The sequence below is a fragment of the Mytilus californianus genome, unplaced genomic scaffold (assembly GCF_021869535.1).
Source record: "Mytilus californianus isolate M0D057914Y unplaced genomic scaffold, xbMytCali1.0.p SCAF_2, whole genome shotgun sequence".
In the NCBI taxonomy this organism is placed as follows: Eukaryota; Metazoa; Mollusca; class Bivalvia; order Mytilida; family Mytilidae; genus Mytilus; species Mytilus californianus.
Genome location: NW_026262668.1, coordinates 54670172 through 54697350, shown reverse-complemented (window position 1 = coordinate 54697350; position 27179 = coordinate 54670172). Strand labels below are relative to the sequence as shown.

At 32.7% G+C, this 27179-nt stretch overlaps 2 protein-coding genes across 4 annotated transcripts in view; one reads left to right on the top strand and one right to left on the bottom strand.

Moving 5' to 3' along the window:
* LOC127730041 (failed axon connections homolog) overlaps positions 1–3978 on the bottom strand; it is a 30288-nt gene extending 26310 nt beyond the window's left edge. Inside the window, exons 1-2 of one of the 3 annotated variants that reach the window (XM_052238088.1) lie at positions 3704–3978; positions 1561–1684 (exon numbers count right to left, since the gene is read on the bottom strand). In XM_052238088.1, the coding sequence (XP_052094048.1) occupies positions 1561–1684; positions 3704–3810 (231 nt within the window). In that variant the 5' untranslated portion in view covers positions 3811–3978. The remainder of the gene's footprint in view (positions 1–1560; positions 1685–3703) is intronic. The other 2 variants (XM_052238086.1, XM_052238087.1) reach the window with 2 other exon arrangements.
* A 7376-nt stretch (positions 3979–11354) lies between these two features.
* LOC127730040 (protein FAM166B-like) lies at positions 11355–23871 on the top strand. The gene is made up of 6 exons (XM_052238084.1): positions 11355–11512; positions 13308–13552; positions 18003–18181; positions 18784–18922; positions 21762–21983; positions 22965–23871. Exons 1-6 carry the CDS (start codon positions 11451–11453, stop codon positions 23048–23050), a joined length of 933 nt encoding a protein of 310 aa, XP_052094044.1. The 5' UTR covers positions 11355–11450; the 3' UTR covers positions 23051–23871.
* The last annotated feature ends 3308 nt before the right edge of the window (positions 23872–27179 follow it).

The window sequence follows — 27179 nt, the reverse complement described above, 5'->3', positions numbered from 1 at the left end:
TGGCCTCAGTTGACAACGTTTTCTCGGAGTAACAATCTGTTCTATCACCCATTCAGCTATGTGTTATTTATATAATGATATGATACTTAATCCCTAACGGGAGAGATTGTGCTTGATTTTCATATGATGAAGACAGTCATAATCTTTCAATCAGTTTAATTGAGGTCTGCAGCTGGCATGTCAGTAACTGCTAGTAGTCCTTTGTTAATTTATGTTGATCATTGTCATTTTGCTTAGTTTCTTCTGTTACCTTTTCTAACATCGGACTCAGATTTCTTTTGAACTGAGTTTTACTGTGCGTATTGATGTGTGTTTGTTGATTCCACATTGGCTAGAGGTATAGGGGAGGGTTGAGATCTCACAAAACATGTTTAACCCAGCCGCATTTTTGCACCGGTCCCAAGTCAGGAACCTCTGGCCTTTGTTAGTCTTGTATGAATTTTTAAATTTTGGTTCGTCTATATGTTTAGTGTGACGTCCATTTTTGCTGAACTAGTATACATTATCGTTTAGGGGCAGGCTAAAGCCCGCCTCCGGTTGCGGGATTTTCTCGCTGTGTTGAAGACCATTGGTGGCCTTGAGCTGTTTTCTGCTCTTTGGTCAGGTTTTCTCTTTGACAACATTCCCCGTTTTCATTCTCAATTTTATTACGTTCTTAAGTCTGGTAAAAAGAGAAACGAAATTCATCAAGCAATTCCACAAAAGCAGATGAACAACTTCAAAATATGTGTAATCATCCTGTCAAGTTTCAGGGATCTTGATTGAAAACTGTAGGAGGAGTTGATAACAAAAATTAGGAACCCAATTTCGGCTTACGCGGCCAACAAAGTCCAACAAGGGGAAAATGTCCAATTTGGATATTGACAAAATATGATTTGTTTAATCACTATTTTCGCACATTCAGATAATTTATATCTCAGAAATAAACAAATTAAACGGAACTATATATGTTAGAACACTAAAAAACGATGGACAAGAAATTAAGATATGATTCGAAAAGAGCGCAAGAGATAAAGTACTAAAGAAATAAAATTACGAATGTCTGGTCAACAAAGGACGTCGTCTTACGAAATAGCTTCCCAATAGTGAACTTTCCATTTCTATGTAGCAACATTCCAGCAGTGCTACATACGGAGTATATATCTCCCAGTTGATACGATATTCCAGGGCTTGTATTTCCTATCATGATTTCCTTAATAGAGGGTTGCTGCTCACAAGGAAATTATTAAACCAAGAGTTCCAAGTGGTGAAGTTGAAATCAGCCCTTCGTAAAATTTACAGACGCCATCACGAGTTCGTTGACCGTAATGCAATACAGATGATTACGGATATGTTCCAATTGTCGTAGCTACAATCCTTTTCCCTTTTCCCCGAATGTGACCTACCGAATTAGACTCATCACCGGGTTTGTGCTTACATGAGCAACACGATGGGTGCCAGATGTGGAGCAGGAAACTTGCTCCTGATATCGAGAAGTTAGTTATTAATGACGAATAGGTATAAAGCTTCCGATTATTACACACCAGATATAACTATAATGTAATAGATATGTATACCTACCTCATAGGGAATTTTTGCCATACGCAGGTAAGTTTCTAATTTAATAGCATATGGTGTCAGACTGGGTGCATATGGACCCCGTCCAATCTGATGAAGTATTACTGTATCTGGTGGATGATCCTTCCTAAAATTGAAAAATAACAAATTGCATATACAGGTTGTTGTGGCGTTTTGCACTTTAACCGGGTTCTTCCGAAGGAAAAATCAGGTTATTGAAATGATGAAGTACGGCGGGCGGCGGGCTGCTGCCAACAGTTTCCGTGCAATCACTTATGAGCCGATCAACCAATACTTTTCAAATTTTAATATGTTGTTACTGATGACGGAATGGAGGTCTAATTCGAAATTGACGATTACTATTGTCTTCTGCATTTCTGTTCAGGAGTTGTCGTTCTTGGTATAATTGGAAAATGACACTCTATGTTGTTTCCGTACAATAACTTACTTAGTATGAACCATTCAACTTATGGTTTTATATTGTAGTATGTTGTTACTGAAGACATACTGGGTATTACGGGAAACAAAAGACGGAAGATACGAAGGGATCATTCAAAACTCACAAGTCTAATTTGATCTTAGTGCGAGTTAACTTCTGTTATTTTTCAAGCTAACTAAGTACCCACATCTTATCCTATTATTGGTCAAATTCCTAAACTTATCGGAAATTAATAATTTATAACTTCTAAAAAAACAAAAAACCAAAAATACAGATAAATAGGTTGCACATACCTAACAATATTTTTAAGGGAGACCTTACAAATATAAATAAGATGTTGTATGAGTGCCAATGAGACAACTCTCCATCCAAGTATGATTTATGCCTTAATATATAATCATTATGCAGGTGCTGTTGGAAGGTTGCTACATAGTATATAAAGCAAGGTTCACAATTGGAAAGCTGAAATCATCCCTTTTGTCGTAAAGTTTTGTTCTCAACCGACCCCCATTGTCAATTTTAAGATGCAAGTCAAGGTTTCAAATTTATAATTTCGATTGGATAGATGAATTCAACATCCAAACTTTAAATCATTTAGTGAGAGGACATCATCTATATAGCGGAACATTAAGTTAAAGGATAAGGCCAACTTTTTTTAATCTTTCTGAAAAGCTCCTGTATGAAGTCTGTCTCATATGATTAAAGGAACAGGTCGCCAAGAAAAGGAGTACAGTTGGTTCCCATAGAATTGTTTGTTTTCCAAACATAACAAATATATTCCTAATAAAATAAATCAAGCATCTTGGTGATGTCAGTCTCAGAGAAATTTTTGTTTCAATCAAAGTGGTTTTTTTTTAAAGTATGATTTATTCCTTCCTAAAGCATGATATTGGTATCTATGTTGGTCATTCTTTTTATTGGAACAAAAAAGGATTATTTTTTTTTTTCAATCTGTCATTAACTTTAGAATGGTGAATATCAATGTTCAGGGAAGAGAAGTCAAATGTTTTATACTGTCGCAAGAGGAAAGAGACTTAGATTGTATGTACTAAAATAGATCTTTGGAATTTTCAGGTATCCACATCGGATTCACACCTCCCCTAGAATGGAAAGTTTCACAGTAAATCTGAAGCCCGGCTTTGATTGATGATAAAATTGATGTTAATATACTTTGGAAATAGATATGGACCTAACAATATAATTTTGTATGTATGGACACTTATGTAATTTTGGTATCCAGTACAGTGAAGGAAGTGCACAAGTGATGAAAAAGGGGATGGTGGTGCTCATTTCCCAAATCCCGCTTTTTTTACATGTTTTTCCCACTTTTAACTTTTTTACTTCCTTTTCCATATCCCATTTTTGTACCCCTATATCCCAGATCCCCACCTTTTTACCCCTTTATCCCAAATCCCTACTTTTTTTACCCCTATATATCCCACATCCGTACTGGTTTACCCCAAATGTCACTCAAAAGCAAAGCGTGGCATACCCATCAGGTGATCGCAAATATATAATCATTTACTAATGATAATGCATTTTTGCTCTTTCATTCTGCTGATGACATCAACTCTACAGCGTATATATATAACATTGTGTTATTGTTATTAAAATTGAGAATATATATCTTGATGCTCAGTATACATAAATAATAATGTATAAATGCAGAGCTGATGAAATTATGTGATTATAAAGAACGTAACCTACTTGGGAGCTTTACTTGTTATTTTTTTCCATGCGACGTAAAGTACGGCCGACGAAATCAGTAACGTTCCACTTGCTTTGGCTAAAAACAATACTTCATCACTCTCCATGTTTCTGTCTCACACTATTGATCATCAATTTGTGTACACAACTTTAGCACACAGTTAGAGTCTATAACAGTGTGTATTTAAATGCATAGTAAACCTGTTTATATTAAGATGATGAATAATTCATATCCAACTAATTTAAACAGTCTCAAGGTATCACATTGGATCGTAAACAAACTGGTGTTGCGTTCGAGTGGGTAAATACCGTAATACCCTGAGTTATTTCCCTTACTCCATAAATATAAAGATTTTTATGTACTTAAGAAAAGTCAGAAGAAGAAAAAAACAACAAATTAACAAACTAAGACTTTGTTTTAAATTTTTTTTCATTGTTGTAAAGGTTACATATTTGTATTGTTTATTGTTTATTTGTGTCATTTAGCAGCAATCCGATTGTTAGGATTTGATACTTATAAATATCTCATATAAACTCATCATAGATAACAGGATTATATTTCTATACGCCAAACGCGCGTTTGGGGGGGGGGGGGGGGGTTTCTTCTACAAAAAGACTCATCAGTGACGCTCGAATCAAAAAAGATAAAAAGGCTAAATAAAATACGAAGTTGAAGAGCAAATCTTGTGTCTTATATCTTGTTGCCTCTTTTTGTACATTTATTTGTGCACTAATTACATTATGTATCTTTAATGATTTGGTGTGCTATGATTATCATTGTGAAATTGTTATATTTTGAGTATATACCCCTTAAGGGTCCATAATTGATTAATTAAATCTTCAATCTTCAATCTTGAATCTTGTACTAAAACTGCGCGCAGTAACAAATCGAAAAAAAACCATACACACAAATCGAGACAATGGAGAAGCAAACTGAAACAACGTTTTGCACAAACCACTAACCTAGTTTTTTGCTTATTGATACTAGAGAAGTACACGTTATTACGTAGTAGTCACTATGAGGGTCTGGGTGGGGTTTACAGAATAGAGAATAATGAGCAAAACGTGCAGAATGAAGGGCATAAATAAAGAATAGAGAAAAATCGTCTCATATTAAATACTGTAACAATTAATCTTTCAACTACCATCCCCATCCCCCGCCCCCCCCCCCCCCCCCCCCCCCCCCTTCCCGGGCAGAAAAAAAAACCCTTAAAAACAAAACAAATAAAAACAAAAAACGTCAACTTCTTTATTTTATTACAGCCATAACATCTCAATGGAGAAAAATCGTATGCTTAATTGTATTTTCCACCAACGTGTTCATTCCGGCGGCCGTATATTATATAATAGTCTTTAGCCATCTTCGTAATTGACCCTGTAATTAGATATCCATTTGTAGTAGTTGTTTGCCTTAGCAGGGAGCTAGAAGAAAGAGCTTTATCTGTGCGTAATGTGTATAATCTTAAGTTTTTCAAATCTTTTAATTACATTCATTTTTTGTTAATCTAAAAAGTTTTAACTTGAATAGCTATTTTCATAAAAAAAAATGGGCAACAGGCTACTAACAATCCATTTTTCGGTTTAGAACCAGCATTTTGGGTATAATTGCCTTTATACGTTTTTATGTATAATTGCAAGTTCATCCTCTTCAAAAATGATGCTTTCTCTTCTGGTTGTAGAAATGAGCGCATCTAAAAAATAGAATGACATTTTCGATGACTGATTTTCAGTAATTTACTATAATTTTGATTATCCATTTAAAATGTTTGAAATAATTGAGGGATTCCTTAACATCCAGTGACAACTATTTCAAATATTAAGTTCGAGAACAAAGTATATGTAAACCATTGCTTAGTGTTGAAGGTCGTACGGTGATAAACTGTTGTTTACGTCTTCGTCCTTTGGTCTCTGGTGGATAGTTGTGTCATTGAAAATATATATATCTTCCATTTGTTAAGTCTTCGGGAGGACCAAAATGGCAGCCACTGCAGTTCTTTTCTTCTACTGATAGAGTAATCGTGCTCACTGAAATCCATGAGTCCCATATCGATAAAGTTATGAGTACAAACATGGACATTATAAACTTTGATGACACCGCTGTTAAAATATTAATTCAAAGTAATTTAATTACAGAATGTTATCCACATTCGAACCTAGCTAAAAATAAATTGGCCGATCCAATAACCGAAAAAAGGGAAGCGTTGCCTGTTCAATTTCATTTAGATATTATAAATTGTCTTCACCTAAACAGCAATACACCAACTTCAACCGCGTATGGAGTTTATATTTCTCAACTCATACGATATTCAAGAGCTTGCTGCTGCTCCTCAGAATTTGTAAAACGTCATCAGTGTCTGAGCAAAAAATTTATGAGCCAGGGTATTGTCAAAGAACGTTTCGTCCTTTTTCTAAAAAAAGTTCATCGGAAAGTAACAAGACCTAATAGATAAATATCCAGTGTCTACTTCACAAATTATACAAGATAGTTCTGGGTTATAGATTCTAGGTGATCTTTTTATTTAGTTTACAGTTTTCCCTTTATTTGTCTTCTTGCTTTTATGTTCCTTTTGGTCGTATGACATTTTATGTAACTCGGTATTTATGCATCCCGCTATCGGGGTTTTTACTTTGGGCGTTCCTTGTGCAGGTGGGTACTGCGGTTCGATTCGGACGCAATAGATTTTTACATTGTTGTTTTCATTTTGTATACCCTTGTATTTATATTTTACTTAATTTGAACTTTATCGAGAAAGTGAATACTATATACTGTAACTATGTACTATCAACTACACACACTTTTTAATCGGTGTCTTTGTCAATTAACGATCAACTACAAAACCTTTTTGTTGGTGTTTTTGTTAGATTTATTTGTATGTTTGTTTGAATTTTTTAGTCAGTTGTGTTGTATGTCTGTGATGTGTGTTTACAGTTTAGCTAATGGATCCCAATTATTGTCACATTAATCTATTATATAAAAATAAGGAGATGTGGTATGATTGCCTATGAGACAACTATCCACCAAAGTTCAAATGAAGTGGATGTAATCATATGTCTGTTTGGGTTGCTCACCAAATTTTTTCATATATAATGGAACTATAAACAATTTTCATACAAGTGGGAGGTTTAGCTAGCTATAAACCAGGTTTAATCCAACATTTTCTTCGAAAAATGTCCATACCAAGTCCGGAATATACGGCTGTTTTTCATTCGTTCTGTTGGTTGATAACGTTTGATTTTGTCAGTTTTTATGGACTTCCCCTTTTTGAATTTACCTTGGAGTTCGATATTTTGTTGTACTTTTTGTTCGAACAATGAAATTCCACCATTTATGAAGAGGAGGCGAGAACTGGTTGCCTTTAGTACTACTCATGACAGAAAACAACCATTGCTGAAAGCACTTAAAATTTTCCTTGTTGAGTTCTACGGAAGCATTCTGGTTAAGAAATGTCCTTGGTTGACAGCCCCCTCCCCCTTTTTGACGATCTCCCAAAGCCAGTCCCTTAAATCAGGTACTATAGATGTAAGGACAGCCAAAGAGAATAAATTTTGTATAAAGTATCATTTTTATAAACACTTGATTGATTCAGTGTCTAAAAAACAACCAAACCATGAACAATTTGTAAAAAGGACTTTCCACATTTTCTCGAATAAGTTGACAAAATCACAGGTTCCTTATTACAAGATACAAATTCTGATCCGCAGGGATCACATAGTACAACATCCAAAAACATCAATAAGCAATTAATATATACTAAATATCAATATGTCAGTAAAGATGAAAATGGAAATTTTGCTCATATTATCAAAAGGCTTCAATTAGGGCTAACAGCAACTGCAATTAAATTACCACAATCCATTAAACAATTAAATCTGACAGCTGTTGAATCTATTCAACCTGCAGATGTAAGAGCCCTTAGAAAATAGTGAAAACAACTTGAAGATGAAAATCAGTCTTTAAAATCACAACTACAAACAGGAAAAGGGAACCATGTCCTTCTGCGTAAACAGTTAAATCGGTTTTGTGGAATCTTTGTGTGCGTCAATCGAGATCACGTTAAACTTCATGCCACTAAAACAAAGACTGGGCTAATAAAGAAGGACGTTTTGTTTATTTTTATTATTGTAAGCGGAAGCGTTTGGGTAGTGGTAGCGCTAGCCTGACTCCATATCTTCAGGTCATTAACTTAAAGGAAATTATTCACGTTAGACATATTAAAAATTCCACACTTGAATCCTAGATATCATCTTGAGCCATTGAAATATATGCTAAATCATGAGTTTTACGATTAATCATTAAAGGAAAAAACTATTAATATTATCAGCGTTTTTATTATATTGAAAGGTGTATAATATTAAGTTAACCATCGAGAAGACTGAAAGACATCAAACCATTTTCCCCTATTATTGTCATTCTTCATGTCCAACAAACAGAAGATGGTCATGATTCACATGAATAAAACATTTAACATTGCAATGAAGTTTGAAGCCAAACACAAGACACAAGAGATACAGATATGACATCTGAATCAAGTGTAAACCACTTCTGTTGAATAATCAGATACTGATTTACAGTATTCATCAAATTAGCAATCATTTTTGCATGTTTGAAAAACAGAATTGCTCAAATCTTGTAGAATTTTTTTCGATGCCCCCTCCCCTTTCCATCTCAAGTATTGAAAAATTGGATATCCCCTTTCCAATCCCAAAAATGTTCAAGGCCCCTCTTAATTTCCTCAAACCCCCTTTAGGCTACAAATGAGCAGTCCGATCCCTTTGGTTAAAACATTCACAACTAAGTGAATAGATAAACAAATAATATTCGTATTTTATGTATATTCTGGAGGAAGCCATATTTGCAGGCTCTAGAAAAAAAAAAATGATTTTTGTTAATTCTCTTGGAATTTGGAAGGTAAATTACTTTGTAAGCTCACCTGGCCCAAAGGGCCAAGTGAGCTTTTCTCATCACTTGGCGTCCATCGTCCGTCGTCGTCGTCTGTTAACTTTTACAAAAATCTTCTCCTCTGAAACTACTTTAACCAAACTTGGCCACAATTATCATGGGGGTATCTAGTTTACCAAATGTGTCCGAGATGGCCGACATGGCTAAAAGTAGAACATAGGGGTAAAATGCAAGTCTATTATTTTGAAAACCTTTATAAACAGAGAAAATCTGACAAAGGCAGAAATGTTTAAAATGTTGAGCTCTACCAATTGTCCATATACGTCTCAACCGTCAGACGACTTCTTATAGGAGTTATTGCCCTTAAATGATAAAATTTGCCATTTTTTAAATGTTTTGCCTTTTATCTTGAAAATTATAATAGATAGAGAGAAACTTTATAAATTGCAAAAATAATCAGCAAGACAAGTTCTTCAAATAAGTCTAATGGTCGAAATCGTCAGCCGACTCCTTATTAGTAAGAGTTATTGCCCTTTGTTGATGATTTTTACCATTTTTGCGTTTTTACCTTATATCTTAAAAATTATAATAGATAGATAGAAACTTAAATAACTTGAAGCAAAAATGATCAGCAAGACAAGATCTACAATTAAGACAATAAAGAGGAAATCGTCCGACGACTCCTTACTGGAATTATTGCACATTAATGACGATTTTTACCATTTACTTTGCGTTTTGCCTTATATGATAAAAATTATAATAGATAAATAGACATTTTAAATTCTCAAAAATGATCAGCAAGGCAAGATCTACTAACAAGTCAAATTTTGCCGATATAGGTAGTAGACTGTCACTCTTTATAAGAGTGATTGCCCTTAAATGAGGATTGTTTTTACTCTATTTTGTGTTTTGAGCAAAAATTAAAGACGATAGAGAGAAACTAAACAGACTAAATGATCAGCAAAACAAGATCAACAAAACAGAGAATTTTGTCATGAATTCTTTTCTCGTTTAAAATGTTGGAGAGTGTCCTTTGTTGAATATGCACGTAGACTTAGGTGATCGACACAGGCTCTTTAGAGCCTCTAGTTTTAATATTTTACACTACCTTTGCAGCTAAGGACACATAAAACTGGTTTCTTTCGATTCACTCGCAGTATATCTTGGCAGATGATTTTTTTATTAAGAAACCATGAATAAAGACGGTCAAGTCAAACGAATGCATTGGATGATATTTATTCTCGCATTTTTAACGGAATTTTCAGCCGCTTGACCAGGAAATACAATTAATCTATTTCCGTTAATAAAAGTTGTTCCCAAGTAAATTGGGAATTATTGATTTTAACATGAAATTTCTAACACGCCACTTAATGTTTTATCATGTTGGACAACAATTGGATTTAAATTGCTTTTAACCCACAATTAAGTATTTAATATACTTTCGTAGACAATAAACTTTCACAAATATTTCTCTGGTTTAAATGGCAGTTGTCAAATCAATAGCTGTGTGTATTCATTTCACTGTATTGTCCCCCGATATAGATCTCGTTATTAATTCTTTTAATCGCCTCTTTATAATGTTAATGTTTTTATTTAAAGAAAAAGTATGTATACAGAACTAAGGATTAGTCCATTTTTTAAAATGGGTTTGAAAGTAATCGTAAATGTAATATATGCCATAAGGTTCATGTACTAAAATATCACAATACAGCTAACTAACCTTTTTAACAAATACAGAAAAAAGACTTAATATTAAGTAAATATGTATTGTCTTAATTTTATTGTAGCATTTTAACGAGGCAGAAAAAAAAACATATATGAATCTGGAATCATACAATTTTGATGCTTCTATTCATGTCTTTATTATATTACATGAGTATAGGTCCTTCATTTCTGTTTTCTTTAATTTTATAGGTCATTTTCTCTATTCTTTATATTTTTGCCCATTATTCTCTATTCTTTATATTTTTGCCCATTATTCTCTATTCTTTATATTTCAGCACCCCATTATTCTCTGTTATTTATTTTTTTTACCCTATTTTCTCTCATCTTTATTTTTTGGGTCGATTTTTCTGTACATTTGGCTCATTAGTAATCTGTAGTATGTAAACCCCATCCAGACCCTCTTGCATATAACATGTACACTTCTATAAGGTACATGCTCTAAAATATCACAATAAAGATAACTTAACATTTATCAAACATAGAAGATCAACTAATAAGTATGTATGTATTGTGTTATAAATAAATAAATAAATGTAGCCATTTAATGAAAAAAATAACCACCTATGTAATAAAAATTATCTGAAATTTTACAATTCTGGTGCTTCCTGTAGGTCTTATTAATATATTAACTTATCAAATGTACACTTCAAATACATACAAATCTCAGATAAAAGAATGACATGTATAATATCTAAAGCATATTATTGTAATAAATATCAACGAAACCAAGTTATAAAATATATGACACTGTTTAAATGGCAGGTGAATATACATAACTATGTTAATTAACGATGCCAGCAAGAAAAATAGGTGAGACAAACAGCCTGTGAACAATATATTCAATAATTAAATTATGAATACTTTTAAATGTCGGTTTTAATATTTTGAAACTAATGGTGGATTTAATTTCACTAACAGAACGTCTAAAACAGTCACCTTAATCCTATTAAAGTCAAGCGACACAGAAAGAAAATCTCTACCGATCTCCCCTTTCGGAACAATGACGTGACGTAATGGGCTCGTTTCATAGATACGAAAATCGACCCGGCGTAAAAGGGAAATAGATTAACTAATTCGTTTCATTTTTGTTTTCATTGATATATTTTTGTTAAAAAGGGGACAATGCCGCTACCATCTGATGGAAAGAGTGTCTTAATGACACCGGACCCTTATCACACACCAGGGTAAGTCTTTTTTTATTCATTTAAAGACATTTGCAGTGTTTAAATAGTATACAATATGAATGCGCATTTCTGTATTTGAGTCGTGGTTGCATGTTTCCATAAATTATTTACAGCAGACGGAATTGATCTTCAATATACCTTTTCCCACTTAATTAAGATAACAAAGACAGTCTTAACAAAATCAATTGATAAAAACCTGATAAATGGTAATGATAAGCTATTTATTTCGTTTAAAGTATTTATTAAATGAAAGAAAATAGACATTTCAGATATGAACACGTGTACTTTAATATACCTAACTTTTATTTTTGGTCAATTATTGCTGATTTATTCATGAAAAATAAAGTATTTGAATGTCCATTTCCTTTCGCATGGGATACTCAATTTCTCTTCGGGGAAATTCTGACCCCACTTCCCCGAAAAGAAAACATTACTTTAATTTTGACATAACTTTTTTTTTTCTTTTTCGGATTACCCGGAGACCATCGAGTTCAGATCACCGAATTATTTAAATAGATTTCATTAGCTTGTTTATGCATGAAATATTTACCACTTGACGCCAATCAATCAATCAATCAATCAATCAACCATCAACAAATCAATCAATCATTTACTTGCATTGATTTATCCCTCACACATTTGCACAGTAAGGGGGTCAATTTAAAGATAACCTATATCATTGAGCATTTAAACCATACTCTTATTATATAACCTTACTCAAATCCTATCTATAATCATAACTCTTTTTATATGAACTCTAGCTCTAATAACATGGACCCTTAAACGTAGGAAATGTCCTTGATTCATCTAGTACATGTATATGCAAATAAACTGAAAGAACAAACTTCCCATGAATTCATTTCACCCAAAGTGTCAAAATCCGAAAGTTGTTAAGACCTACTGGAATATAAATATAAGCGACCAATTTTACACATAAACATGTAAATACAATACAAATTGTATTAAGCGATAACAATTTATTATACATTTTTTATTTTATTTTTTTTTTGCATCGAGGCATATGCCTTTCCGACATGAATTAATTTGTTTCTGAAAGAAAAAAAAATATCTTAACTTCCTATAGAATTTCTATTTAGTTAAGACTGTCCTTCTTTTTCATTTTTCTGTTAATTACTTATTATATGTCTAAATCTTTATCAACAAATGAAATTGCCGGTTTGAGTCATCTTTAAGCATATACAAGTTGTTTACGTGTTAAAATTATATAACAATTTTGTTGGATCTAAAAGTACACACATGATGGATTGGTTATTTTCTAACGACCAGTGACAAATATTACATACATATCAAAACGAGAACATATCAATGTAAGATGAATATGAACAATGCATTGTAATTGACCGACACGCTGAACCGGAGTTTTAACGTGTTTGTTCACAACGCAACAGACAGCAGGAAGACTTTTCATCCTACTCGAACACATTATTCTGACTGAAAACCTACAAGTCTCCTTTTACTGCTACTGAAATGCCGCGTTCTAAGCGGACAGCACCAAATGCTAATTTTCATGACTTTGATTTGATCCGGTTGGGGATCGAACTACCGACCACCCGTACTTGAATCGAACACGCTACTACGAGACCACCGAGGCGACAATGCACACATAAAGGTGTAATACCGTGAATTAAGGTATAGATTTGTAGACTTTTTGAAAATGACTCTGGTGTGATATATTCAGAAGATACTCGCGCTACCTCCTACCTGTAAAATTTATTGGACTACCCAAACAAATTGTCAAATTGTGCAAATAACTATTAGTTGTTTTATTTTCTAGGTATGGTGGATTTTGCCCTCAGTTTAAATACCAAATTGGAAACACATTTGGAAAAACTACGTGTCGATTATTAGGGAATACAAATGTTGCTAGCTCCGGAAAATTGGTTTTGGCAGATATACGAGCAAGCGCACCAGCTGCTCTATACTCTGGTAGCAAGGACTTCCGGTCACAATTGCTTCGTTCCAGGACCCAAAGCTGGGGTGACCAGAAACTTGTTGAAAAAATGATTCCTGGTTATACAGGTGAGGTGAAAGAAATGTAGATAATATAAAGATAAATTAAAAAAATATATATAAAATATAAATATGAAATATGAAACATAAAATAAAACCAAAACATATGATACTGGAAACAGGGTTAAATGTAATGTTTGCGCTCTAAACGTGTAAAACTTTTAAGTTATTTCATTCAATAACTGTTTTCAAATGTACACGATATAAAATTTTATTGATCGCTCTGACAGCATACGCTGTAACAGAGGCAAATACATGTCAACATAAATACAATCATATTACTATGACAAATGTAAATATATAAGAAAGTACTACTGTATGGAAAATATAACCGTCTGAAACTATATGGTTTAGAATCTGTAAAAAATAGTACCCATAAAACAGTGTCAATGCAAAATGAAAGATACACAAGTGCGTCCATAGTAATTTCTTATCATCTCCAGAAAGAATATTCTATCAGTTTACTTACCTGGACATAGTTTGAAACATAAAGACATATAACATTTAGAATAGAGAATGGAAACGGGAATGTGTCAAAGAGACACCAACCCGACCAAAGAGCAGAAAACAGCCCAAGGACACCAATGAATCTTCAACACAGTAAATCCCGCACCCGGAAGCAGGCTTAAATTGGCCTCTAAACAATAATGTATACTAGTTCAGCGAAAGGGACGCCACACTTTACTCCGAAACATAGAAATGAACCAAACTTTTCAAAAAACAAACAAGACTAACTTTACTTATTTGTCGGGTTTTATTTAAATATTCGATTTGAAGAGCGTAACCGTTACAAAACCACTGAAAATAATGTTACAACTGGCATATTAGTTGTCTTTGCTACACACAAAACAAAAAATTAAAAGAATTTATCATTTTTGATGAATTAGCTTCTATTTTTTTCTTTCAAAAATGGTCTTTATCCTTTTCCTCTAATTTTGAGCAATGTAATATTTTTGTTATTCGGATATTTTGATGTCCCCGCCACAAATGAATGAACGAATGAGTTATGTCCTTTTTTTCAATTTATTTTGGCTATTCTAGCACATATTTGAGCGGATAATAGGTCTGTATATGTTAAAGACGATTTGCAGACAGTTTGCGTTTCATTCTTATAGACTTGTTGATTTTGGTTAATTCATTGTAGGGTGTCCGGGTAATTGTGAACCCCGCAGCCAAATGGTTTAAAATTATGAAATGTGACATTTAAAACAGATTAAATTTGATTTCTGTTTCTTTAATTTCACTGCTCTGAATTAGTTTGATTTTTATCGATCTTACTATATTGCTTCAAGCTTATTACATGTTCTGTATGCACTTGTTTTCTGTAGATAATTTGTGGAACAATCGTCCCATTCTGTCTAGGTGTATTAATTGTCATCTACTTTATCTTCAAAGAAATACATTAAAAGTGTTAGATAATTTTCCACAAAGTAAAACTATTGTTCTTGCTTCAAGGTTAATATGGTATTGGACATGGATTGTAAAAAATGTAAATTGTGTGTTTTCCGAATAATGAAAGGATTGATTTGTTTATGAATTAGATTGGATAATGAAGGACAGATCGATTTTAATTTCCAAAGATTTCCCTTTTAATACTCCAGAGTTATGACATCTGATCTTAAATAAGGAAATTATGTGGTTTCCAGTAGACAAAAATCTGTCTTGTTAAGTTTCTGTACTGAATACCAAAATAAAATAATAAGTTGTAATTGTTAGTGCAAAACTACCATACTTCATCACCATAAATCACTAAAAACTTTACGTATTTTTTTCAAAGATATGATTTGGTTCAGAAGTTTGGCCATACCTTTAAAAGTCTGATTTCAAACAGGATGTCACATTCCAATTTTAACAGTGATGTTGTTTACAGTGCTCGTAAATTAAGAAACGATCCATACAAACTTATTGGTCCGTTGCATAAACTTATTCTTAAAGCTTATTAATCTAACATTGCAGTAAGATCTTTTAACATTGTGTTTATGAGTACTTACATTAATTTGAGTGCAATTTGAGTACAAATTATTAGCACTCATGGCACCGCATCTTGTCAATACGTGTAGTTTGGCATTGCGCAAAGTTATGCTTTATCCAAGACTCCTTATAACGTTTTTACACTAGCTCCATTGGAGATGAACTGATTTAAGCCGAGGAAGACATGGTCTACCCATAGTTGTAACTGGTTTCGGATTACCTTTCAGTAGCTGCGAGTACTCTGAGATCGGTACCTTTTGTCTTTTGTCATTTTGTTAGTTCAATGTGCTTAGTACCAATCTAATGCGTAAAGCCCTTTTCAATTGATTTATATATTTTGAATGATGTATTGTCACACCACTGTCCCGGCATTGGAAAGGATTGGTGGGGCTCCAAAACATGGTATACTTAACACGGCCACAATCTTTATGCGTACGTCCCAAGGCAGGAGCCTGTAGTCTGGTGGTTGTCGTTGCTTGCTGTCTGCAATAATTGTTTTCCGTTTAATGTTATAAGCTTAAATCAGACCGTTGGTATTTTGTCTATTGAGAAGTTGAGCTTATAACATTAAACGGAAAACAATTATTGCTTTCTATACGGTATGCATTTTGCATATTGTTGAAGGCCGTACGGTGACCTGATATTGTTCATATCCTTAATGTCCTGTTTGTTTTTGGTGAAAAGCTGTCTTCATGGCAACCATAACACATCTCCTTTTTTTGATATTACTTTTTTTTGTATTCTTAATCAGCAAAAGCATACACTTAAACTGTATCTTTGTATTTCTGCATTACTTTTCATATAGGGATTAAGTTAGAAGCACGGGGAACTTCATATCGCCCCTACACATCTGGATAAAATCAATTTACTAGACGGTTCTTAATGTTATGACAGAAAATATACACAAACATATCGAAAGAAAGAAAAAAATAATTAAGCATTACAATATTAAATGTTATATTTTTATACGACAGACTTTTAAAATTATTGATCCTCTTTTGAATGTGATCATTCTTAAAGTTTATCAATTAAACTTATCTGTGTGTTGTCTTCATCGGTATATACTAACATTGATTTTGTTTTTAATTAATAAAAAAAACATTACTAGATATGTATGGTTATATAGTTACGAGCACTTTTGATTTTACATACTTAATCCATTTGATATGTCCTGATTGAAATTTTAGTCTGGGAAAACATGGTTTATTCATTAGTTGAAATTGGCTTTGAACTAGCTTACAGTAGCTGCGTGTACTCTTAAATCGATACCATTGTTTTTGTCTTTTTGTTAGTTTTTTAGTGCCGATCTGAGGAATCAAGCCTTTTACAACTGATTTTGATAGAAAAACTTTGTTCTTATGTTGTGCTGATACACCAATGTCCCAGGTTAAGGAGACGGTTGAGCGTTCACAACATGTTAAACCCTGCCAGATTCATTATGTGACTGTCCCATATTAGGAGCCTCTAATTCAGTGGTTGTTGTTGGTTGCTGTGTACCTTATTTGTTTTTCGTTTTTTTGTTTTAAAATAATTAGACCGTTGGATTTCTCTTTTGGGTTATTTCACATTCTGTTACGCTCTCTATACGGTATGGGTTTTCTCATTGTTATAGGCATATCTGTGTTTATATCCTCGTCATTTGGTCTCTGGTGGATAGTTGCCTCATTGGCAATCATACCATATCTCGTTACTTTTGTTTTTGTAAACTTTGTACTGGTTTTACTTTCTCTCATCTGTTTAATATCTGCTGTCGTTGTACGTCTTCGTTGAATAGTCACGGTTGTCATGGACAACGCTAGCAGTTTGCAGAGTATTCTGAACATAGCACTTAATTTAAGATGATCGATTAAAAACATTATCTCGATTATCCAATTTGCAATATATGAAAATATTTTCAAAGGTGTTTGATTTTGTTTTCTCACTTGACTGAAGTTTAGAATATCTTTTGAGCCATCAAAAGTGACAAAAATGGCCAAAACAAGTCAAATCAAATCAAACCAAAAGCTTTATATAGAGTCGGTGCAAAATGAGTTAAAAGCCCAAATTCCTTATGGACAAATAGTACGGAGCTATATATGCCATTCTATGTTTATATGCTGTCGGTTTTTGTCGTAGTTTTATTAAAAATGAATAGACAGATGATCCTTCCGGAGCATCTGAGTTGACCCTCGTTTTTTGGTGGGTTCATGTTGCTCAATTTTTTAGTTTTTTGTGAAGCTTTTTTGTGTGCTTTTTGTCTGTTTTCTTTTAACCACGATGTTGTAATTTTTGATTGTCCCCTTGGTATCTCCCCCTTTTTTATTGTACCGAACAATGAGCACGTTTTACGGACAAAGAAGGAAATACCCATACGAACAGGAAACGAATGCGAACAGCAAAATCATTTAGTTTTTATCCATTCTAATACCAAGAACTGATGATGACAGAAATAGGGAGATTTACAACTCTCTTCAATGATATTTTGTCAATTCTTAATTATATCTTATAGGATTCATACCACGTAGCGAGCACTACTTTGGAAAAAGATATGCAGAGACATGCAAAAGTGCAATAACAGATTTTGAAGTCGACCAAAAAGATTACGATTCAAAGTTAAAGGATTTAAAACTAACGGAAGTAATGCAACAAGGGAAGGAAGTCACAGGTCAAGACGGAAAAACAATGCCGGTAAATAGATTGTATTCCAAAGTCAACGTTGCCTTTTCATTTTTTGTAAGCTGAATACTGTAGTCATTGAAAAGTCAAAATCCCCACAGAAAAATTTAATAAGGATATTTGGTGTATGCAGATGGGTTTTATAACACTTTTACGTTTACTGCTAAATTACAGTGGATCAATTATCATAAAAGTAGATTTGAAGTAATAAGATTTTAAATTTTGTGTTTTTTCTGGTCAGAGGAAACTAAGAATTTTGCTCATGGTAGCAAAAAGTACCTTTTTATCAAAGATATCAAAGATACGCCTTGATTTTGAATGGGTAAAACTGATTTAATCAATGTGACCAGAAGAGGTTGAAGATTTCCAGAATGAGCGAAGACAGCTCTACAGAAAAGTTATCAAGGAATGACATTGTTTTTATCTTTGACCATCTGCGAAATATTTGGAGTTTATTCTTTTATATATCCGAAGTCTGCAATTGTGTAAAAATTCTTATAATACTTTACAAAGAGAAAACAAAGAAGAAATCGCAGTAAACACCACTTTTTTAGTAATTAAAAAACATCTTTTTATAAATCTATTATAAATTATTGTTTGATTTTAAATTGCAGGCAATTCGTAGCCGATATTTTACACCACTGAAACCAGTGTCATCAGAAGCCAAACCATATATTTCTAAATCAAAAATTCAACATTCAAGATCACCTTTTTATATGGCTAATGGCGACCTACAGAAGTGCTTCATGTCTGGTAAGTACTGAGAATCTTCATGAATGAAATACGCCGTTTCATAATCTAAAGGATTGTGGGTATTCTCATTGTTCGTACCCCATAATGAAAATTACGTCACGACATTGGTTGAATTCCCATTGTTTAGGACGATATAGGCCAATCACAATGTTTGTTTTTTTTTGCCTCATTTTTACATCGCGATGACCGTGAGGTCATATCGATGTATTGCTATCGCCTAAATATCCATTATGCAAATTAGTTTTGGGTTTTCAATCGATCTATAAAAAATATAGATCCGCGGTCACTTATCTAGTGCAAAATAACATTACTTATCGCTTGTTCAAATTCATTTTTTCAATGGATACTCCTATAAATATTTTTATTAAAACACAAATTAATAATATAAAAATGTGTTGTCGTTAGTTATATATATGTAAAAGTAAAAAATCATTGATGATATAAATGCACACGTACCGAAAAATTGTGTTAAAGCTTACGGAAGAATATCTCAAGAACGTTTTGCGACACTCCCGGCAAGGACCGATAACTCTGTTATTGTTTTGCGGGAAAATATGAATGGCTTCTCATATCCAATCTTTTAGAAAAATCGATTTTTTTACAGAAGAGTGTCCACCATGCACTTGCACTGCACTATAATTAGAAAAGTAGAATAGAATGATATATAAATAGATGAAAATTATATATACATGCAACCGTAATATTAATATAATATATAACAACAAACCAGACGTGTATACTCTGACACTATTATCATATTAGTATAATAGTCCCAGGTATACTGATTTGTATCACTACAATATAATAGTTATTACGGTGCGGTTGAATTTCCTGTCATTTATTCATCATCCATGCACGAACTTGTATCAGAAAAAAATATATCTCTGTAAATCAACCTCAGTTTCAGGTATAGAGATGTGATCTATTTCTGTGACATGTGCTTTTGACCATCCACAAGAACCTGCGGTCATCCGATGTTCAGTACTTCAGTACTTTGATTAGACTTTCTTATTCATATTTAGATATTAAAAACAGCTTTACTTGTAAAGACTTTTTACCACAGTATCTTGCTCTTTAAATTCGTTCTTAATTGAACCTGTTAACTTTTTTTATGTGATCATCACTTATGACCATTTGTAGACGAAACGGGCGTCTGGCTTACAAAATATAAGACTGGCATCTTTGACGAGTTTTTTGTATGAAGATGTTAACAAAAGTGAAATACCCTTTTTTTGGGTAAGGCTGTTTTTCATATTCAGTTCAATTAAAATCAACACGTACAATACTCATTTATGGACAACCATGTCAATTATGTCAAAGTGACATCAGAAATACTACACAAGAATATATATATATATATTATAACTTGTCCTTTTTCATATTGTTCCCGTTATGCAATACCTTTTGCAATTTGCTTCTTTGGTAAAACAATCATGTAAATGCAACAAGTTCAATGTGTAATTTCTGTCTAAAAAAATATTATCAATTGTATGTAGCCGTCGGTCATTTGCCTCGTCTTGTCTTATTCCTTTCCAATTCAAGTTTCAACTCAACTCCTTACAGATTTATTGACAAAAAGCGCTGTCATACATGTAGCTGATCTTTGCTGAAATCCCTTTCCTAAGGATAAATACCTCTAAACGTCTTATTTTTCGAACAGAAACTAAAATTTACATTGCTACAGCAGCCATATTCGATACTATGATTTTACGATTAAAATTTAATACACCTTCATAAGTGGATTAAATTTAACGACATATTAAGCATTTATAACACATTGTTAAAATTAACGGCCAGTCAAGCGAGACACTAATATCTGATTATTTTTAATCGAATGATTAAGAAATGTTAACGACTCGTTAGTACAAACGACATGTAGAACAACAGAACCCTGGTCCATTTATTATATGATACATATGTTATCGCCTGTAAGAATAATTGAAAGTTAATAATAATTAATATGACTGCAACACGCGACCATCCATTTTTGGCTGCGAAATTCTGATAATAGAAAAAGCGAATGTTACTATGATTGTAGGAGTAAGCGTGTACCTGTTTATGTAATCACCTCTTCCTACAGTTTATTACCTAGAGCCTTTTAAGCATCAAAACCATCATGCAGCCTTCACTTTTCAAACGATTACAATTGCAACCGTTCATTGGAGACTTTAATCCGGTTTTTTTTCAATTCTAGAAGAATTAATAAACGCATTATACATTGACATTATAATCGGAAACAAACTGAACTCTTAAATTTTATGACAGCTCATCGCTACAGGCCCTTTTTAGCCTCCAGTTAAACTTGATCTAGGGTCTGACACAATTGTCAGACAAGTAATATTTGACATCACAATGTTCTGGGCACCCACAGAGAAAAGAAAATTTGCTATGTCTAATTAGAGCAACACCTATATATAAAATAGACATCATTTAAATTCTAGTTCGAGCAAGTAGGAAAATATCGAATACACACGACACGTAATGTTGTTCATTCAGATGTAATGAAAATCAAAACACTAGAAAAATAAAGCACACTATGCCAAGATTGAAATTCTGGCTGTTTGACGGATTTGTTGATCTAAGGACTAGTTACATGTATCAATGTGCAAATATCTAGCTAAATGAGTAAAAAAACAACACGTATTTCTATAACGAGCCTATGTAAGTAAGGTGGAATGCCGCCATAGGTACAATGTAAATGTATATGTGTCTGATCGACTGCTGTTTTTCTAAAAAATTATATTTATAAACATATTGAATTAAAATTACAAATAAAAAGATAAATAATTATGATAATAATGAAATGAGATACCATATAGTACAATTTATGTTTTTAAAGGATATACTGGTTTTGTTCCCCGTAGTAGAGGTCAACTTGGAAATGGTTATCCAATCATAACACATCTCGCATTGAACGAATTTACAGACGATATAGTACGAGCCAAATCATTAGATGGTTCAGAGATGAGAATGGTTCAAGAGACAAGACCTAAATCAGATGGAAAACCAATATATCCAATTGAAACAGGACTAGTACCACATTACACCGGACATATACCAGGTATGCCTATACTTCAAAATGTAATCCGCCAAAAAAGGTTGGATCATTTACATAAGATAACCAAAAGAAAGTCGCGAATATATAACAGCGTCGTAGCCAGGAATCTTATAAATGATATATAATTTCAGTCGGAGTCTGGTACAGTCTAAGACCACATGCATTTAAGATTAAGCCTTGAAAGGGAATCAGGGGACAAAACACCTCCGTTCGTCTGATCACCGTCAACACGTCGTACAAAAGCTAGGACGCTTTGATAAGATATCATCTAACCTGTTTGGAATATTTGAGTTGGCTGAAGTAAGCTCCCTTTCGTGCTCAAAACTTTTCAGATTCGCTTTTCGAAATTTCAAATTCGAAATGGAGCTTACCTTCACGAATCAAAACAACAATGTCAAACTTGAAGTAAATTTTAAGAAATTTCATAAATGCCATGCGATATACTGCATGTTTTTTTCTGCATGGCAATTTTATTGACTTTTGATTTAATGCATACTCCAATTTTCATTTAAATATGCTTTCAATAAATTTAATGGGCATACGACGGGCGTATTTGTGCTCCAGGCGCAACTGTTTATGTTAAATGGTCGTGTTTGTCATTTTTACACAAAAAAGACAAATTAAATGTCTTGTTTTGTAAACGACATCATGTTTACACATAATATGTTATAAGTGCCGTAAGGAAACAATTAAATGTAAGAAAAACTGATTTATTGAAAGTAGAGTTTACCTGCTATAAATGTCACCTCTTTTAATCGATCCGGTATGGTTTGGTCAATCTTGTTTTGACCGTCAGTAGAAATACCTATGCATTTTGCCCCTGAATTTAAAGGTCCCTGCTATTATAAGGTAATTTTGTCCGGTCATGAGGATGACCTTTTAACCAAATACCTGGTTGACTTAATAACAGAACGATTGTGAGATTTCAAGAATTCTCTAACGTATGATAAACAGAGTAAATTCTAACCTTGTGCTTGTTTACAGGACAAAAATTCAGGTATGGTGGAACTTTCGGACACAGTACTGAGAATGCATTGAAAGTCCCAAAAGAATTGACGATGTCAGCTTGAATATGGAACAATTATGAAAGTGAAGATATAGTGAAGGAGATAAGAATAAACAGGAAAACCCATATTCAAATATCTGTGATACCCAGCAGTATTATGTACATTTTTTTGGCTTATTTCTATTGTTTTATTGAGTCATCTGTACCTACCATTTGTGTTTCTTAGCTCAACCAAGACGAATGTGAACTACATGTATTTTGTTGTATAAATTTGGAGGAAAACACTTAAGTGCTACCATAAAGTATTATACCTGTTGTTTTTGATAAATCAAAGCAACATTGATAGATTTGAATTGATATGTTTAATCAATTTTAAACAAACGGCATTGCTAGTGTTCAGAATTTATTCATTTTGTTTATAAATGTTTGTATTGCTCATGTGTTTTAGTAATGTTATGTAAGCTGCAGTAATGTTTTACGCTATAGTTCGAAAATTATAAAATCAAATATAAACACGTATATGAAAGTACCTCAAACTTGAATAGAAATAAACCACTCGATAATATACTTTTATCCATGTGTGTTTTCTAGTCTGTTAAAATATATGTACGTATTACAACTTTGGAACAGGGTTACGATGACAAAGCATTATTTTTTAATATTCAGGTTATAATTATCCTCAACGCAGCTTACATGAAAAACATATTGCACATTAAGTATTTATGTTCTTCCAATCAGATTGTGTTCCCTTGCCCACTAACCTCTACCAATTCTTGAAAGTTGACTTATATAAAATGTTGGCATTATATAAATATGTTGCTGTATATCATGCTAGTATCATATTTCGAATTGTTCATGCTTAAGAATAAAATATCTTAAACCTTTTCCTTTGTGTTTGTTTAAAATTGATTACATCCATAGATATATGAAAATACCCTTTTTTGTTGCAAATATAAAATGAAATTTGTATTGTTGTCTTGTATAATTTAGGAAGCTATTCAGTTTTAGTCTTTGTTGAGGCATGTTCATCTATGGGTAAACAATACATAGATCAGAGCCTTTACCTTTGTGTTGATTTTTTAATCAGCCTTTGAATTATCATAAGAAATTGGCAACATGACAAATAAACATGTGTCTCTCCTAAAGACATTTACACAATTAATAAATCTAACAAATGAAACGTCGAAAAGAGAGTTTAATTCGAATTAAGAAAAAAAAGAAATACCTTATTATGTTATTTCCCTCATGTGCACAGCTATTTACCTTACAAGTTTGATTTTTTCTTGAAGCCAGATATATTTCATATTATGAGTAATAGGAATGTGTGGACCTGTCAGAAGGCTCTGATCTATGTATTGCAGAATTTTAGATTCTAGAAAAAATGGAAAAAGCTGACATTTATCTTTTAATTGAAGTTCTTTGCAAAAGAATGAAAGCTGATATGATTGGTATTCCAATGGGGGGTAAGTAGCCCCTCAAACGCAAACTTGGTCCTCAAATATTTTGAATTTTAATTTAATGGCTGATCTTAATAAAACTCATGACACCATGCACTTGATAGTTATTTTTAATAATAACTGCAGATATTCAACATCTACATGTTATCTCTTAATAATCTGAATTTGAAAAAAAAAATTATCCTCGTACCAAGTTATTGATACAAGATCATCATATCGAAATTAATGGCAAACACGACGACTCATTCTTCTCTATTGTTAATTTTCCTCACTATGACTATACTGTTCCGTCGGCTCCTTCTTATGTAATGTACAGCAGATATTAGATCGTAGGACGGAATGATTTCAATATTCTAGGTACATCGAGCTTCGTTTCAATAGTTGCTAACATTCTTTGATATTTTATAAATTATAATTTTTTTTTCTTTTCTATATCCTGTGTTTTCCATATCTTTTATCCCGGAATTATTATACCGAAATAAGTGCTTTTCTATATGAAACTTTTTCTGTACGTTTTTCAATGTTACTTTGTTAAACCAACGATCAAGATCAAAGAGGAGTGCGAAAAAAAGATATTTAAAAAATGGAATAGGATCCCAGTTACGGGATACCAGTCCAGTACCCACGAATGAAGTCCCTTGATAAATCTACCATCATTTAAAAGGGATATTATACCGAGTTGAAAATTATGTAAAGATGCTTAAATTTCTAGTATATCTAAAGGGAATTCATTAAACTTTCAACTTCTGTTAAATTTTAGTCTAAGTGATTCTGAAATGTATAGGGTGGATGGTTGTCTGAATAAATGGTCCAAATTTTATTTTCAATTTTAACCAGGAAGTTAGTAAAATGACCCCATTGATACTAAAACAGTATTTTTCTCTTAAATGCTTGTCAGGACGCTTCAAAAATTCTCAAAAAAAAACAATGAAGGGAGCTACTAGTATGAGAAAGTAATTGAAATTTTGCAGTCTAATATAGGGAATAAAACATTTGTCCCTCAATTTGATAAAATTGCATTGAAGTAATGGGGGAAATAATTGGGTCCCCGTTCCATATAGGTGCATTTTGTACTAGTATATATGTATGTACCTGTACCTAGTCAGAAACATCATCAGTGGTTGTCTTATTTTTGTGACTCAGTAACCTTTGGAATTTAGATGATGGCAGATCTGTGATAGTCTCTGTTAAATAAATCATTCTCTTTTTAGGACTCAGAGCTTAGACCACTTTCGAGTTCGTTGCATTTCCGTCAAAAACTTTAGTTTTAGTGAACATCATTCATGCGTTTAGGGGCATCGTCACTTCCTTCCCATGTTGAGCGAGCGGTTGAAAAAATATGATGCTATATAGCACGAATTAATCGACAAATTAAATTCTTCTTATTTATAATCAGCAATGCTGTCATAAGGAAATTGTGATTAAGTACCTACGGAACAAACATTATTTCTAGTTTATCCTGCAAAATAACGAGAAATGTGTCGTTGGATTGCTGTCCCTTCATCTCCTTTTCATTCATGGATCATATTTTTAAAGCAGTCTCTTTTGATAGAGTTGAGGATCAAACCCATTACCTACCGCAGTCACGAAAATAGGAAATTGACTTAAATTCTCTTCAACGAAAGTTAACATGCTCAAGATAAGTGAAAAATTACAAGAATGAACCATGAGTATTTAATACTGGTTCTCTGTAACTATTTAAACTTTTATATAGGGAGTGTGGCACGCATGTTCATGGATTTTCTTCAAACTTCACACACTTACTAGTCTTGATGAAACAAACAAAAAATGGCAAAACTTTGGTTGCTAAGCATATCGGTTGCCATAGCAACCGATGACCAGTGTTACCTCTTCTGGATATCTATGATTTTAAGCTGAAAATGGCTATTTTCAACATAATTTTTCATAATAAATGATTAAAAGAAAGAATATTTTTTTATGATTTTATTAAATATGTGCATTTTATTAATGTAATTTAATAACTGATATTTTCATATTCATTTTCAATCATAATTACATTTACCCCCCTTTTTATGTGGTTTGCATTAGGTAAAAAATACCCTTTTGAGGTCATTTTTGAATGCTCACTATAATTTTTTGCGGACACCTGAGTTAAAGTCAACCATCAATTCATAAAAACCATAGTCTTATCTTATCAATGATGCGAAAAAGTAATGGGGAAGTATGTCTCATTTTTTTGTTACCATGGATACAAAAAGCTTAGTTTTCATTTTTTCAGAAAAAAAAATTTTTGAATGTTTGAAAAAAAAATTTTTAAAACCTAATTCTGCAGTCAGAAAAAAATAAAATAAATATACAATTTGTAGAAATGATTGCAATCATTAACATTTGAACCATATTGATACATAACGGTATTATAGTTTTAACTGTGTTGCTATGGAAACAATTTCATGATGATACACAAGTTTAAAACAATTTTGAAAAAGTTTCAGTTAGTTTCTTAAATGTGCACAAAAGTAGGAAAACGAAAACACTTATTAAGTTTCACTGTATACACACATGTGTATATATAAATAGTTTTGCTGGTATAGTATAACGATAATATGGTGTTACCACTTGAATGAAACAAATACAAATTCTCTAATCTGGATAAAAGTGCTGATTATGAAGAAATGTCAGTCTATTTTTATGATCATGAAAAATGTACAAGAAAAACAATGACTAAATCTAGAAAAAACAAATAAAATCATTTAAAAAATTATATATGCAATTATG

Excerpts from the sequence above, each read along its gene's own strand:
- LOC127730040 (XM_052238084.1), top strand. The coding sequence starts at position 11,451 with ATGCCGCTACCATCTGATGGAAAGAGTGTCTTAATGACACCGGACCCT. Across the intron at positions 11,513-13,307 it reads GACCCTTATCACACACCAGG|GTATGGTGGATTTTGCCCTC; the intron begins GTAAGTCTTTTT and ends TTTATTTTCTAG. Across the intron at positions 18,923-21,761 it reads ACAGAAGTGCTTCATGTCTG|GATATACTGGTTTTGTTCCC; the intron begins GTAAGTACTGAG and ends ATGTTTTTAAAG.